This window comes from Leguminivora glycinivorella, chromosome 18 (assembly GCF_023078275.1).
Source record: "Leguminivora glycinivorella isolate SPB_JAAS2020 chromosome 18, LegGlyc_1.1, whole genome shotgun sequence".
Taxonomy (NCBI): domain Eukaryota; kingdom Metazoa; phylum Arthropoda; class Insecta; order Lepidoptera; family Tortricidae; genus Leguminivora; species Leguminivora glycinivorella.
This window is the reverse complement of record NC_062988.1, coordinates 16789721-16807199: the sequence shown is the minus strand read 5'-3', so window position 1 is coordinate 16807199 and position 17479 is coordinate 16789721. Positions and strand designations below refer to the sequence as shown.

Genomic DNA, 17479 nt, shown 5'->3' with positions numbered 1-17479 from the left:
AGTGAAAGCTATATTAGAAGCAAAAATCCCAAGTAACGTATCTGAGTTAAAATCATTTTTAGGGCTTGTTAACTATTATAGAAATTTTGTAGAAAATGCATCTAGTATACTTAGCCCGCTTCACGAACTGTTGCAAAAAAATGTATCATGGGTTTGGAAACAGGAACACAGCGATGCAGTCGACAAGATAAAAAAGGAATTATCGTCGGATAAAAATTTAGCACATTTTAATCCGGACGCAGAGTTATTTTTGACTGTAGATGCATCGCCTTACGGACTTGGCGCTATTTTGTCATTAATAGTAGAAGGGGTTGAAAAACCGGTTTCATATGCTTCGCGATCCTTGACTGCTGCAGAAAAAAGATATAGTCAGATAGAAAAAGAGGCAAGTGCTATTCTGTTCGGAATTCGCAAATATCACCAATATTTATATGGACGAAACATTCCATTTACCTTAAGGACAGACCATAAGCCACTTTTATCTATATTTAATCCTGAGAAAGGAATACCTGAAGTTTCGGCAAACAGGCTACAAAGATACGCGATTTTCTTATCGGCATATAACTATAAGATTGAATATGTGTCAAGTTCACGTAACTCAGCTGATTTCTTGAGCCGAGCGCCGCACGAGAAACCGGTTTTGCACGTAGACGACATAGCCACCAAAGATAATTACGTCAATTTTGCTTATGAGGGCGATAATTTTTTATCATTAAATGACATAAAAATGGGCACGCGACTGGACGACTCGCTTTCAAAAGTAATAAATTTTATTTTAAATGGGTGGCCTAATAAAATTCAAAACACACTGCTAAAACCATATTATGATAACCGTAATGAGCTAGCTGTAGAAAATGACCTAGTTCTGAAAGGTCATAAACTAGTAATACCGCAGTCTATGAGAACAAAAATAATTGAGGAGTTACATAGGGGCCATTTAGGTGCGCATAAAATGAAAGCGCAAGCCCGTGACAGGTTTTGGTGGCCACGCCTCTCACAGGATATCGAGGAGTGTGTCGCGACGTGCCGCGTGTGCGCGGCGCTGCGGCCGGCGCCGGCGCGGGCGCCGCTCACGCCGTGGCCGTTCCCGCCGCACAGCTGGCATCGGGTACATATGGACTTATTGGGGCCCATAAACAATAGAACTTTTTTAGTCATTGTAGACGCGTTTTCAAAATGGGTCGAATGTTTCGAGGTGTCTAATAATTATAGTACTCGCGTAATTATAGAACGGCTAAGCGAAGTAATGGCAAGGTTTGGAATATTTAACGTTATTTGCAGTGACAACGGGTCCTATTTCATATCTAAAGAATTTAAGGAGTTTTGCGCTCGTAATGGAATACAACATATAACTTCACCTAGTTATAGCCCGGCCAGCAACGGTCAAGCGGAAAGCTATATTAAGATTATTAAGCGGGCTATTAAAGGTATAATAATGTCGGGTAGCAGCGGGAAGGATTTAAATGTAAAAATTCAAGAATTTTTATTCCATTACAGGAATTCCACACACAGCACTACAGACAGATCCCCTTCTGAATTATTATTTGGGCGGAAATTAAGAAGTAGATTGGACTTGATAGCTCCACCAGTCGCATCATCCAGCGCACCACTCGACGTACTCGTCAAAGAAAAACAATGTCGACAGATTGAACAATATCGTGGTTCCCGTAAAGTGAATTTTGCGATTGGTGAGCAAGTGTTAGTGCAGGTTTATATTAATCAAAATAGACAGTTAGTTAAAGGAAAAATATTAAAAAAACTTGGTTCTTCAGTATATATAGTACAGCTAGTAAACCTTAACCGAAATGTAAAAAAACACACGAATCAAATTTTGAAATATAAGGGGGAGGAGGAACACGTGTTGTATGACAGCCAACCGGCAGTTCCTGCGACGGTGCAACCAAGGGTCACTGAGTTGGCTCAATTGTCACAGCCTTCACCGGCAGCCGACTCCGTGGCAGATGACTTCCAGATACCCGTTATTTTGAAGGAGCATCCGGCGATCACAGAGATGTCACAAACAGCACCTCCGACTGATCACATACCAGATGCTGGCACAGTAGACAACCAGCCGGACCAGGTCGAGCAAGAGGCAGACGGCGACCGCTCTCAGGAGTACGAAGACGCTCAACCCGAGACTCCCAACAGTAATAGCGAGACAACTGTGCCTCCTGTCGAACCGCAGGCTACTGAGCCTATTGGAAAGCGGTTAAGGAAAATTGTAGACTATAAGCAATTCTTTTAGGCTAGTTTTAGTTAACTTAAACTTAAAGGAAAGTTTGTAACTTTAGGAATATTGGTGGAGGGATGTTAGATATGTGGGTAGTCTTAGAAAGACGGCGGGCTGCGCACCCACCGAAATTAGTCGAATACAGCTATCAATGTAAATGGCCGGTGTTTAATTTGTCTCCGCTTTCGGCTCCCTTATTCGAGATTTAACAATATGCACTTCTGAAAGTTAAAGCTTTCGCTCCTTACCTCTAATCGATGCTAAGTGAAGCAAAGCGATGATAAGTGTCGCAGTCAAACTCAAGTGACATCCCAACCGGAAGATTTTTTTGGTTATAGTGGCAGCTCTGAATAGTCTGACTCAACTATGTAACGTCACTTCCCCTTTAAACTACTTATTTTTAAGATTTTTTACTAAAAATAATGAAAAACAAATATTAAAAAATATATTTTTGTGATCTACAGGCGTATATCAAGCATATTCAAGCCAGAGTCACTAGCAATCCACGCGATTTTTGGCGTCACGTTAATAGTCTTAAAACTAAAGGTGGGTTCGAGTCGAAAGTTGCCTTCGGTGGGGAGCAATTTGAGGGTCATGATGCGGCTCAAGCATTTGCGAACTTCTTCTCTAGTGTCTTCCTGCCTAGCGAACCTATTCTTGACCCTCTCAGTACTGCACGAGTGGAGCTTTCCACCAATGCCAATTACATTCACATTAATAAAATCACTCCTCTTGAAGTGGAGCGCGGCATAGCCAGTCTCAAACCTCGTAGCTCCCCTGGTCCAGATAGAATTCCATCCTATATCTTGAAGGGTTGCCAGGAGTGGTTGATAGCACCGCTAACTTATATCTTCAACCAAATTCTGCATTCTGGAGAGTATCCTTCTCAATGGAAGGTCACTCGTGTAACGCCCATCCCGAAGTCGAGTGATACGGCCAACGTGGAAAATCACCGCCCCATTGCCATTCTCTCCGCGGTTGCTAAAATATTTGAAAGTATTTTGAGCAGAATTATCTCTCCTCAACTAAAACCTTTCCTTTGTGACGCACAACATGGTTTCAGGCCAAAGCGCTCTGTTGAATCGAATCTCTTAACCTTGGTTGATTCCGTTTCGGGCTACTTAGACAGAGGGATGCAGGTTGACGTGCTGTACTTCGATTTCAAAAAAGCCTTTGATCGCGTAGATAACGATGTACTCTTAAGCAAATTATGCAGCATTGGTTTCTCGCCTAAACTGCTTTGCCTTTTTGCTAGTTATCTACGTGATAGACGGCAATATGTGCAGCACGGATGCTTTGTGTCGGGTGCCTACCCCACCCGTTCCGGGGTCAGTCAGGGCTCTATTTTGGGCCCTCTGCTCTTTGGCGTTATGGTCAATGATCTGGCCTTGGTGCCTAAGCATGCGCAATGCCTACTCTATGCTGACGACCTGAAACTGATTTACAGGGTCCAGGAAGAGTCTGACTTACAATCTTTACAAAGTGATATTGATCGGGTTTATGAATGGAGTCTTGTAAACAAACTTCAGTTCAATGTTGACAAATGTGCGGTTATTACTTTTAGTAAAGTGCGTAGTCCCCTTTGTAGGCAGTATCTCCTGGGGTGGAAACCCATCGCCCGTGTCACATCAATACGTGACTTGGGGGTTGTTTTAGATTCTCACCTTAACTTTCACGAGCATATGACAATGCTTGCTGCAGACTGTTACCGCAGGCTTGGGTTTGTTGTCCGCAACGCCAAAGAATTTGACGATCCCAGGGCCATAAAGCTTCTTTATGCTGCCCTCGTGAGAAGTAAGCTAGAGACAGCATCAGCCGTTTGGAATCCCCATGAAGCGTCCTATATCCTGCTGCTTAAAAAGGTCCAAAAAACATTTTTGCGCTTCTTTTATAAAAAAAGGTACGGGTATTACCCATTCTTGTACCCAACAAAATTCCTTTTGGGGACGTTGGGTTTCTTCTCGTTAGAAGTTAGGCGTAATTTCGTGCTGATGTCTGTTGCTTGTGGTATTTTGAAGGGGGAGTCAGATTGCCCGGTTTTAGTATCCCAGCTGGTACGTCTGTTTGTTCCTCCTGTGACGAAATATGCCTTCCGTGAACGTACTTCCCTTTACTGGCGGTGCCGGCCGCACGGACCGTGTCTCGCCGCAAGTCACCGTTAGTTCGTGCAATACAAATGGTGAATGAGTTTTTAGACGGGGCACCTAATGTAGATATTTTTGCGAGCAGATGGGCGTTTGTACGTGACGAATGCCTGAGGTTTTTTGTGAGATTGGATGCTAGGCCTTCATCTGTTATTTAGTATATTTAGTGTGTTATGTTATGTTTAATTTTGCTGTTTAATATTTTATTTTGTGTTACTTGTTGTAATGTTTATTTAAAATTCACGGTGCTTTAGTTTTATTTACTGTCATACTGTGTAATTTTCTTTGTGTAAATAAATAAATAAATAAATAAATAAATAAATATCTCGAAATGGTTTTCGATTTAGGGACATTGAAAATTTTGACACGTTGTCAACTGCCAACGTACGGCCAAGTAGCCCTCTACACGCTTGGCCAATTGGTCCAACCGTTGGCCCCATGTGTACAGCGGCCATAAGGAGTAGGTATATCTCATGGTACCAACTCTTTAGATTACCGTGCGGTACCGAATGTGCCTAAAATGTGTGTGAAACCTATTTTTGCCATTTTGCTATAGTGATTTACCCCTGACGTAGACAAAAAACATTAAGGAAATAATTAAAGAAATATTTACCTACCCATGCTGCGTCTAAAATTATGAATTGCTGGCGTTGTCAAAATATAATAAAAAATATGCTTAGCTCAAATGGAATTAATGCTAATAGAGCAGGGCGATAGAAAAAAGTGCTGGTGGCCTGGCGGTAAGAGTGTGCGATTTTCAATCCGGAGGTCGCAGATTTGAACCCCGGCTCGTACTAAATAGTTTTTCGGAACCTATGTGCAAAATGTCATCTAATATTTCTGTCTTAATGTCATCTAAATAAACAGCTGGCAACAATACATTATTGTACCTCGCCCAACCCAGAAACCACATTATACTGATATTGTGAGCGCACGTTCCAATAGTTCTCCTCCCTGTCCGACAGGAGCAATAATGATTTTGTATAGCGCGCCTTCCTTCTTCACGGTTCTTCATGAGAATGTATGAGTAATGGACTTTGTTCCCTGTCAGCCGCGACCTAATTCGTCCTCTTAGAAGAACTCCTTGCGTTATGTTTATACCATATATTCTAACAGGTTCGGAATGGGGTTTCGCAAATCTCTATTTGGTACACCCCATTCCGAACCTGTTCGCTCAGGTATGAACTCGCCTGTTTAAATTGGTATGTACCCAGCGCTATGAACACTAAATCGTCGATCGTGTGTCTCGGAAATTTGGTTATTTCCACAACCTCTGCGTCTGTTATATTTTGGAACGCAGCCCTTTGCCTGTTTATATGGTTTTCAGTTATATAGTTGATGCCTAGTAGGTTAGGTAGTTCCCGCCTCTCTTAAATGATTTCAATAATATTATTTGCGTACCCAGCGGCTCCTTAAAGACGTTCGTGAGCGCTGCTGCAACACGAACGTCTTTAAATGTGTTCGGCAGAGCTCTATTGCAGTACTTCTGCCGGAGTAGTTTAAAGTCCCGTTTGAGACGACCGCTAATCACTTCTACAACCCACCTGACAATAGTAACAAGACGCGATTTGTTGGCGTCTTCGGTTCTCAGTTGAGTTTGGTTAGGGAGTTTAGATGGTGGCATGTGTGCTTCATAGCCACAACCTTCGATATCAGGAATCGCATTCCTAAACCCCCTATCAACAATAAACACGTCACCGGCTTCCAGCACATAGTTCATGGGGCAATCTACAGCTAACTCATGAGACATAATATCTGCATCGGACGTCGTTGCTGCATATGGCCCTGCCACGTGGACTATATAGCCGTCGGGACAGACCACTAGGTAAGGTTTTACTAAGTTTCTAAACTTATGCGGACTGTATGTTTTTTTCTGAAACAGGAAGTTTCCACTTTTCTGGATATATATGTAGGTACCATCAAAAATTAGGACAGCCTTGGTGCCTACGTCTTGGCTATGAGCAAGTTCTTTTGTATAATTTCCTCCCTGGTTATGTGGTCCCAGCCCAAATGATTGGGCACAAAGTCAGCAATCAAACACTCTCTAGCTAGTTTCAGTTTCCGTTCTAACGACCGCCGGATCATGCTGAGCCTAGCGGCAAGTCTCTCGTCGGGTTCGCCTGACCTCATTTTCATAAGGTAAGCACCTAGTGCCGATTTTGGGTGACGAGACCGTTCCGACAGTGAAGAGTTTCACCCAACAAAATGTTCGAATTGGAGTTTGTCAGAAGAAATATTTTCGATCTCATCGAAGTTAAATTGATTTTTTTCCGTGTAAGTAGGCCTTAACCCGTCCAACTCTTCCCAATTGCCGTCCAAAAAATGTTCGTTGCACACGCGAGTACTCGGGGGCAGATACAGTTTTGAATCTATTAGTACGCGAACTTTGAGGGATTCGGGAATTCTGCGCAGGTTTTCATTTCTGAAAGCCGGAAACAAACACCTAGTCGCGGTATTGGAAGCTCGTCTGTATCCCTCTAAAGCGATGGGGTCACGCTGAGGTTTAGCCGCCACGACTGCATCGTTTGCGATGATTTCGGCTGCGGGGTTGTGCCGGCCGGCTGCCACCAACAGCGATGGCACATCATAAATTCTCTACGGTCCAGAATCTATAACCATTCATAAAGACGTATTTAATTAAAGTAATGAAATTGCTATTTATTTATTTCAACTAAACAATAAAATTGTACCTTTTATAGCTAGGGCCACAGCGGGACCAATTAGTTAACAGTAATAATACTTGTCTTATACAGCATGAACAAAAATATTTTACAGAATTACATTAATTAACTCTCCTTACAGGCATTTCTCTCTCGATTCACCTTCTTACATTCCATCCTCGAAGTGTAGTGACATTATTGCAAAGTTGAAGTGCGATTGTTGTATTATAAATAACCAGAATCCCTTCAGGTGGCGAAAGCCGGGAGCCGACCGCACGTAAAGTGGCAGGTAACCGGGAGCCGGACTTGAAATAAAAAGCTGTTGAGTGGCAAGGATACCGATAAAATGACAGAAAAAGTTTACCCTTGAGTGGCGGCTGGGACCCTTGATTTGGGTGGTCATCGCGAATGTTACTTGTTACAAAAATTATAATTACTCAAAAAATGTAGGGATGTTGTGCATAAACCATATATCACTGGATTCATTATAAAACGGCTAAAATCAATCTATAGCAATAAAATACATTTCATTTATGTGAATTTTGCCAGACTCGATCAAATATCAGATGGCTACATTTTCCTTAAAGTAACTTTATTTAGGGGAAAAACAGTAGATTGTAGAAAAACCGACCAAGAGCGTGTCGGGCCACGCTCAGTGTAGGGTTCCGTAGTTTTACGTATTTTTCACAAAAACTTCTAGTTAAACCTATCAAAATGAAAACAATTTTCCTAGAAAGTGTTTATAAAGTTTTACTTTTGTGATTTTTTTCAAATTTTATAAACATATGGTTCAAAAGTTAGAGGGATTTTTTTTCCTTTAGGAGCGATTTTTTCCGAAAATATTAATATTATTATCAAAAAACAAATTTAGTAAACCTGTATTAATTTTTAAATACCTATCCAACAATATATCACACGTTGGGTTTGGAATGAAAAAAAAAAAACAGCCCCCACTTTATTTTATGTTAGATATTTAACTATAATTCCCCATGTTCAGGCAACTAACTATACACATATTGGACACATACACAAATAATACAGTAGTTGCCTTGCTATCCGTTCTGTTCCTTGCGGCCTTGATTCTAGACGCCGGTTCCAGAACCTCAAGTCCGAGACCCCACTCCTTAATTACACTGAATTCCGAGTTCCACTTGATATTGTATTCACTTAATTAAATTGTATAAATTGGCACACAACTGTTTTTTAGCACATTTACATAATTAATTCATATTTTTATGCGAGAAGCGAACGAGAGACGCGCCGGGCGCTATTTGTTTTTAGACGCGACTAGTTTCCGTCTTTTGCCACGGAGACAATCAACCGGCGAGTGGCGTGACGGTCGCGCGGTCGGACGTACGGCGTTTTCCCGCGTCATTTGAAATATGTGGCCAAAAGTCGTGTTTTATTATGCCTGAACAGGGGGGTACCCTAACAAAACATTTTTTTTTTACTTCTTATTTTACCACTTTGTCAACGTGGTTGGTATACATATTGGTACTAAATTTCAGCTTTCTAGTGCTAACGGTTACTGAGATTATCCGCGGACGGACGGACGGACAGACAGACATGGCGAAACTATAAGGGTTCCTAGTTGACTACGGAACCCTAAAAACCGGCTACATAATAAGTTTTTTGTAAAATATTACTTTTAATGCGCGACACTTTTTTTAATAGCTCAGTCCCTGCACGTAATCCAGAGTTGGTGTCATACAATAAAATGATGTTATGAGTAAGGCCTTTCAAACGAGGTATGTCTGATGCGTATACATTCATGGGACAAAATGCCCATTCTCCTTGTTATAATTATTCAGATCGTAATCTTTTGATAAAAGTAAGTTTAATTGTTAAGTGGTCTTATCTCACAATTTTGAAATATATTTTTTTCGAGAATCCATTCACCATTTTTTCTGCCGAATACCGGTAAGTGTTGTAAATAAGTATCATAATCGGTCTCATACACTGACTTGGAGTCGATTGTTCTGAATTTAAGTTGTAGCATAAAATGTAATAGGTTTTTGTAAAATAAATATAATTAATTTTCAGGAAAATAAAGCTTGAAAAACCGGCCAAGAGCGTGTCGGGCCACGCTCAGTGTAGGGTTCCGTAGTTTTCAGTATTTTTCTCAAAAACTACTGAACCTATCAAGTTCAAAACAATTTTCCTAGAAAGTCTTTATAAAGTTCTACTATTGTGATTTTTTTCATATTTTTTAAACATATGGTTCAAAGGTTAGAGGGGGGGGGACGCACTTTTTTTTCCTTTAGGAGGGATTATTTCCGAAAATATTAATATTATCAAAAAACGATCTTAGTAAACCCTTGTTAATTTGTAAATCCAACAATATATCACACGTTGGGGTTGGAATGAAAAAAAATTTCAGCCCCCACTTTACATGTAGGGGGGGGGGTACCCTAATAAAACATTTTTTTCCATTTTTTATTTTTGCACTTTGTTAGCGTGATGGATATACATATTGGTACCAAATTTCAGCTTTCTAGTGCTTACGGTTACTGAGATTATCCGCGGACGGACGGACGGACGGACGGACGGACAGACAGACATGGCGAAACTATAAGGGTTCCTAGTTGACTACGGAACCCTAAAAAGGAACACTAAAACTTGTATTTCTGTTACAAGTAATAAAATACAATTGTTCTACTTTAACTTATCTAAGGCTAGGTGGTAATTGAACATGTGAATGGGGATTCTTTTTATTAAATGACGCAAAACAAATATAACGCAGTAGAAAAAAAAACACGCACAAGTCCTCGTCGTTAAGTAGCCCAGAAGGCTGGCCGCAGTGCTCCGCCGGACAGCAATGCTGACCCGCTGAGCGAAATATTTGCCAGCCCTCTGGTCATCCGAAGCATTGAACATGTTCCACTCTACACACTACAACAATTTTTTTGTTTGTTGGTGGTTCAGATATGTCTGAATTATTCCCCACGCAAGCCCTGAACCATGGCGCTTAGATTTTCCGCTCGGAAAGTGAGTTATATCTATTTGCTGAAGTTAGGGAGCGGTTTTGTCCGTGCTCTGAATAAAGTTAGTTTTAAGATATAGAATGTTGGATGATAATGGAATTGTAGTGCTTTTGTGGAAGCAAAAGCCAACTTTGTAGATTATTTTGGTATTTATATAACACTATTAGATTTACCTTTGTCATACAATACCTATTAGTTTTTTTGTTATAACATCTTCAGAACGCTACATTTTATTTTAAATAAATAAATAGTTGATGGTGGTCTGCCCGCGGATGTTACTGCGCGTGACGTAGGCAATCAGATCGAAGATTGTAGGTTCCAGCACTCAGTAGGTATAATCAGCGACGAAAGTTCTTCTTTAATTTAAAGCTGCATTAGCTGCAGCCCAAACACACTATTTTACGACAAAAGTAAAACTCAAGCTGTAAGTAGATATAATTAAATTAATGCAACTTCAGACTGTAACATTTGCTATTCCCGACAGAGAAAATTTTCTACGAAAAAACAAAAAAACATATATCTGTGAAGTAACATATACACCGTGTTTCCGGTATCACTCGAAACCTCAGACATCCCAACTGATTTTTATTTTTTTAAACGTATCTACAATGTTCATTTTTTAATCTGATGATTATTATTTTTTTAAATTGAATTTTTAATTTTCTGTGCAGCTCTACTCGACTTTTAACTCTACACTCAATAAAATAATTGCTAGCTACCATCATAAACCTTCAAACTGTTTAATTGTGTATGTTACTGCAACGACATAAGGTTTACCAATAGACAGCTATGTCACTGTAAAGCACTTTAACCTGTGTCACAGTAAACTTCAAATTGGACAGGTGACGCAGTAAACAAATTTAAACCTAACATTCAAAATGACAAGGTTGTAATTAGGTACGAGTTCAATTTGTTATGACTTATGATAAACTTTAAAATTAAACTGACGCAAAACGTCTATCTCGTAGCGGAAAAAATAATCGTCCAAGTAACCAGCCAGTATTAATACCCTTAAATACTGAAAAAGGTATACAACCTCTAACAATATGATATGCACAATGTTATATTACGAATTTGTAGAATGGGCACGTAAACAATAACTAATAATACAAATTAAAACAAAAAATATTACCCCCATCAAGATATAGCTCAATCGATTCTACTCTCGATTCTGAACAAACAGTTTTCAGGTTTTTAGTGTTAAGTGAAACACGGTGTATAGTGGTTTTCAGTTTTGGCTTTTCCGCTCGGCCAAAAAAATATCCCAATCGCAGCAGAGGTAAAAAAATTCCTCCTATATTTTAAGTAAACAAGTAACAAACACAAACTTTCAGATATTCATTTGTAATAACCAAGTGACAATTGACATCGAACTAATGTCTACTCATAGATTCATAATACCTGCAAGTATAAATCTACTTACATATCTACCGGATATCCCCAAAACCAACGCCAAAATGAAAAGACGTATCGAATCACCCCTAGGTACCTAGGTTATGACCTTAATAATAATAATGTCATGGTTTTCGATATATTGGCACTTCTGTTGTTTACGTTTTATAAATTAACTGAACCGCCAATATCTCAAAACCTATGACAATTTATTAGGCTAAATTCGCTTAATGTGATAGCTAATAATGCGATGTTCTGTCACCCATTTTCATTTTGACGTTAGTTTTAGGGAGACCCGTATATATGTATACGTCAACAATTTCTACAAAATACGAGTATTTTGTGACGGGCTATTAATCGCAACGTTGGCGTGACTCTGAAGCCTTATACAGATTGGAGCGGAAAATATATCACTAATACGATTATGTTAGATAATATGATAGGTACATCTTATTTCATTGCAATAAGGTTTACCATGTGTTTTTTTCAGCGATGTGGCTTGCCGGGGGCTTGCCGCATCATCATGCTGAGCCAGCGCCAATTCTCTGCCACGACACATGGTCGTATCATTTTATAGTTCAGTTTCTTCGTTTTTAGAATAGATTGTTATTCTTAATTTAAGTTTGCATGTAAATGTTTTGTAATTTAAACCATGCATGTTGTGGAAATGAATAAAGTTTTTATCTATCTACCATGATACGGCAAATAACCAGCCACCGGGCGGGAAATAAATCTAACTGCTGACTCGATTTCAACAGATAACCAATTATGAGACTTGCGCTGATAGAAGCCCTACATATCTGTATAATGTTGTCCTGCCCTGTCTGTATAATATTGAAGGTAGTCATATCAGTATAGTTTCTTCTTCTTCTTATAGTGCCATATCCTATCGGATGTCGGCGATCATCATGCGAAAGTTTTCTCTACTCTTTGCCGTTCTAGACAGAGTGGCGGTGTCTTTAATCCCTAATATTTGTACTCCATGCTGTCCTTGGTCTTCCTCTCCCTCTTTTTCCTTCTATTTTTCCTTCTAATGTGTTATATTTGTTATTTCTGTGTATGTGGCCGAAGTAAGCAGTTTTCCTTCTTTTTATTGTTAGTACTACTTCCATTTTCTTTTCCATTTTAACTAGAACTTCCTTGTTTGGTACTTTATCTACCCAAGATATTTTCAACATTCACTATAGAGCCACATCTCAAAGGCATTTAATTTTTTGATTGTGGATTTATTTAAAGTCCATGCTTCCGACCCATACATTAGAATTGACAGCACATAACATTTAACTACTCTCCATCTCAGTTTCATTCTTATGTCCCTATTTATGTATAGTTTGTTCATCTTCATAAATGCACTTCTGGCTATCTCTATTCTTGTGCGTATCTCCATTTCTGGGTTCCATCTCTCGTTCAGCCAGCATCCTAGATATTTGTCCTTGTTTACCCTCTCTCTCTCAGTATAGTTTAGTCCTTGACTTACGACCCCACTTCATGGTCTATTTTTTCGTATATTAAATATGTATATCAAGGATTGGAAGAGGCAGGAAATATCTCCCCCCATGTGAACCACACAATAATGAAGGATACTACAAGTGAAATTATTTCATAACCCATGTTCACTTAGTAGAAATTACTTAACTTTAGGAAAAATCGACAGCGTTATTTTAACGGACTTTGTAGGTACCTACCTAAAATAAAATTGCCTTGAGCTAAAATAACTGTTCAGAATTAAAAGTAAACAATTTTATTTTACTTACAGTAAGTATGTTCATTTATATCAAGTGTGTAAATTGTCGTTTATATAAAAATGTTTTCCACGAACACCGACAAAAACTACGAGGGAATTGTAAATTTAAAAAATCTGTTTTAATTTCTATTGCTCCGAAAACATCAACCAGAAGCTTGTATGTCTTTATTGTATGACGATTAGCGTCGTATGAAAAATAAACTTGTAAATAAAATCAAATTTATTTCAAGTTCATTTACAAATATTAGAGAAATACCAGAATATATAACAGCCAGGGACGTGAAAGTAAAATTAGCTGACAGGTAAGAGCGTGAAACAAGGCTCACTTTGCTGAACAGATGTGGTAGAAGCAGGCCGAGGGCGTCGCGTCGAACGTGGGTCTGTATCGGTAGGTTGTCCCGGGCCTTCTCGAAGGAGGAGCAGTCAGACGAGGATGAAGGGTTGCAGGAAGAGCTTGAATCTAGAAGAATAGCGGCGTTCCGGACTCGAGCGCAGTGTAGAGGGATAGTAACTGGAGTCCGGAGAGGAAGGTAAGTAGCCTCGAAGCCTGGAACACAGCCCCAAATATGGGAACCGTAGCACACAATAAACTAATAAACTAAGGTTTTATAAATAATCATTGTAGAAATTTAATATGCAAACGCATGGTAAAAAATATTTATACATGTATATCCAAAGTCCGTCGGCGATGTTTTGGCGTTTCCTAAAACGTCTCAAACAGCAAATAAAAATTTTGAATTTTCGTCAAATCAGCCAGTACCAAACGCAAGTAGGAAAAAAAAAGATTGGGGAAAATAGAACCGTTACACTTGGAATACTCTGTAGTACAAGTATTGACCTATCATTCACCATACTTTGTCCTTATTTTCTATTGGAAATGTTGTCTATATTTCCTCTGCGTCCTTTGGTCACATGATAGTGACTGAGTTAACAGCGCCCAAAACCTAGGGCAAATGACAAAACTTAAAAAAAAACTACTAACGTCTACTCAAAGGTCGGCAACGCATAAGTGGGCTCCCCTGATGTTGCTTATGTCCATGGGCGGCGATGACTGCTTACCATCAGGCGGCTCGCCTGCTCGTTTGCTGCCTATTTCATTAAAAAAAACTTAGTTCTTCTTGGATATACCTCTAGAACCTACAATTTAAATGTTAATTGACGTTCAACTGATAATCTTCGGGAATCATAATTTGGATTTTCATTCACTTTTTAGGATTGATTGCAGTCTGTCATTGAAAGGTTTTTATTTTTATCTGCGTTTCTGGATTTAATTATATTTTCAACATGTAGGCTTGTATAGCAACCGCAAACATAAACGTGTTTGAAATTTGACGCAAACCTTGACTGACAAGTTAAGTAATAATCGTTTTATTAATCACAGTGACAGACCGTGACGTGTATCCGGATAAGCCGATGATCGACAATTTTGACAGTGTTTCTGTTGTTTGATTGGTTATGTGTTTAGGGTAAAGTTGGATTGAATATAGTTAATATATTCGATCCTAACTCACTCAGAAATACTATAAGCACCTCGTCATGAAACTAATAAATAAGCAACTTGTACCTAATAATACTGTATTGATGTGTACCTGTATGTTACCAATAAAGATTATCTTATCTTATCTTAAGAATGTTCGGCTTCTTCTGCATCTAACTGTACATCCCTTTTTAGTTAGGTGTCAATCATTTAGAGTTCAAATAATACTGACTGTATTTATAAATATGTTTCACTGGTTCTTTTTTCCTCCCTTATAAAGACAAGTGTCCTCACTGATTGTGATTGGTGTTACTGGTTTATATTTGTACTATTTTGTAATGATAGGAACCCATTAAAGATAATATAGTCTTCGCAATTCGATCATTTAAAACACCCTACAAATAAAAAAATAAATGTAAAAAAAGGGTTTCAAGCGAAGCGCAACACGAACAATATCGTTACTACATACCGTTTAAATGAAATAATTCTTAAGCTTCATATATCTACATCAAAATAAACAAAACATTGGTAGAAGAGTGTTGTTATGGTCTTGTAACTTGAATTTGTAAAATGTAAATCGTTGCATGTATATACATTTAAATATTATTTTTTTGCGAGATATTTACAAATTTTACAATGTATATTCAGTAAAGTCGTTGAGGTTACATGCCAGATCAAATTTGACCTCAATGAGTGTGTTTTCTATTTTGAAGGTCATGTGTTCTGTTCTTTTTTTATGTTTAGGTATTTTTATGTGTATTATTTAAACATTAATTATCAAGTTCGATATGTATACTATAAGAGTTCGAAGATATAAACTAATTTAGTTTGCATAAATATATATTAGTAAGTTGAGCGTTGGAGGAAATACTAGCAACTTCCCTGTGGTGGAATCAAATTTAGGGCCCATTCGAGGACCAAAGCCCATGACAAATTCAGTCCAATACCCAATTGGAGTTCAATGCGCACTTGGTCTCCGATATCAGCCCCAGTCCTCAAAACATCCAACTACTGCATATCGTGGCATACCTAATATACCTATCAGCTGTATTCTGTCGGTTACAAAACTGTAAAAATATAAAATTCAAAATCGGTCAGACATTGTTCTCAGATATAAAATAATCGTTCCACATGGATATTTTTATATTAATCACACCGCCACGCACCGGTGCCATTTGTGTTTTCCACATGAGATACATATTAAATTGTGCAAAAAAAAAACAATATTCATATTTTTTGCTATTCTATTTCTATTGATCATCGCATGTAATAAACCCGCAGCATACTACTACCACTACTTGGCCACGAGCAAACCATTGTCAATTACAATAGATGAGCCAGTTATGCTCCTCGCTTTATCGCTGGCTAAAAACAGGACCAAATCAGCGACTTCTTCAGGTTCAGATATCTTCTTCAGCGCTGTATTGCCTTTGAATGTTTCCCAGATTTTATCAGGGTTTGGTGCACCTGCGTTCACAACGATGTCCGTGTTCACTGGTCCTGGATTGATACTGTTGACCCTCACTCCATACTGAGACAAGTCTAAAGCAGCACATCTGGTGAAATGATCCACTCCAGCTTTCGATACAGCATAACACATGTAGTTCTTCCCTGGAACCCTTACCCCAGCTACACTAGATATGTTGATCACGTTACCCTTCGTCTTAATAAGATGAGGAGCGGAAAGACACGTCAAATGGACAGTAGCGCGTAGATTTGTATTGACAACTAGGTCAAAATAATTGATGATTTCTTCGTCCAGCATGGAGGAAAGGCCGACTACTCCTGCGTTGTTGATTAGGATGTCCAACTGTCCGAAGGTTTCGACTGTTTTTTTAACGATATTTTTAGCTTCTTCGTCTCTGCTGACGTCTGCTATGATGATGAGGGGTTTGGGGCCGTTTTCTTCACATTGTTTAGCGACCTGGTTGAGTTTGTCTCCGTTTCGGGCTACAATGGCAACTTTAGCGCCTTCTTTCGCAAGAGCCAACGCCGCGGCGGCTCCGAGACCTGCGCTCGCTCCTGTCACTATTGCCACTTTGTCGGTAAAACTCATTGTGTCGACTGAAACAGAATACTAAGGGTTAGTCATTATGTTGGTAATTTATATACCTAAGCTGCGCGTGTAAAACACATGACGTATTTCAGGTACATATGACGTACGCGTAGCTCAATTGAACCTACATTAAAATTCGTCTTTGTACCTAGATTTTTTTTTCAAGGTTATGTTAAAAATAATAACATGGCAAGTTGTTATACCTAACACACTAAAATATTTGTCAGTATATATATACACCGTGTTTCACTTAACACTCAAAACCTGAAAACCGTTTGTTCAGAATCGAGAGTAGAATCGATTGACCTATATCTTGATGGGGGTAATATATATTTTTTAAATTTGTATTATTAGTTATTTTTTACGTGCCCATTCTACAAATTCTTAATATAACAGTGTGCATATCGCATTGCTAGAGGTTGTATACCTTTTTCAGTATTTAGGGGTATTCATACTGGCTGGTTACTTGGACGACTATTTTTTCCGCTACGAGTTTGACGTTGTTTGTCAGTTTAATTTTAATGTTTACCTCTAATAAGTCATAAGTCATAACAAATTGAACTCGTACCTAATTACAATCTTGTTATTTCAAGGTCATAAAATAATTTATTAATAACCAAATAAATACAAACCTGATCCGCCACATGCTTCGTCAAAACACAAATGTAATCCGCCCAAGCGTCGTCAGATTTTTATTCTACATTATCAATAAAACAAACCACAATATCTGCAACACGCTTCGTCAACACACAAAAACTAACATAACTACAAACTATTTCCATCCCCTCTCTG

General features: G+C 38.8%; 1 protein-coding gene across 1 annotated transcript; it reads right to left on the bottom strand.

Moving 5' to 3' along the window:
• Nucleotides 1–15861: 15861 nt before the first annotated feature.
• On the bottom strand, nucleotides 15862–16696 carry LOC125235889 (uncharacterized oxidoreductase TM_0325-like). Its single transcript, XM_048142517.1, has one exon. It carries the CDS (start codon nucleotides 16685–16687, stop codon nucleotides 15926–15928), a length of 762 nt encoding a protein of 253 aa, XP_047998474.1. The 5' UTR covers nucleotides 16688–16696; the 3' UTR covers nucleotides 15862–15925.
• Nucleotides 16697–17479: the final 783 nt, after the last annotated feature.

Coding starts and splice junctions, on each gene's coding strand:
- LOC125235889 (XM_048142517.1), bottom strand. CDS start 16,687: ATGAGTTTTACCGACAAAGTGGCAATAGTGACAGGAGCGAGCGCAGGT.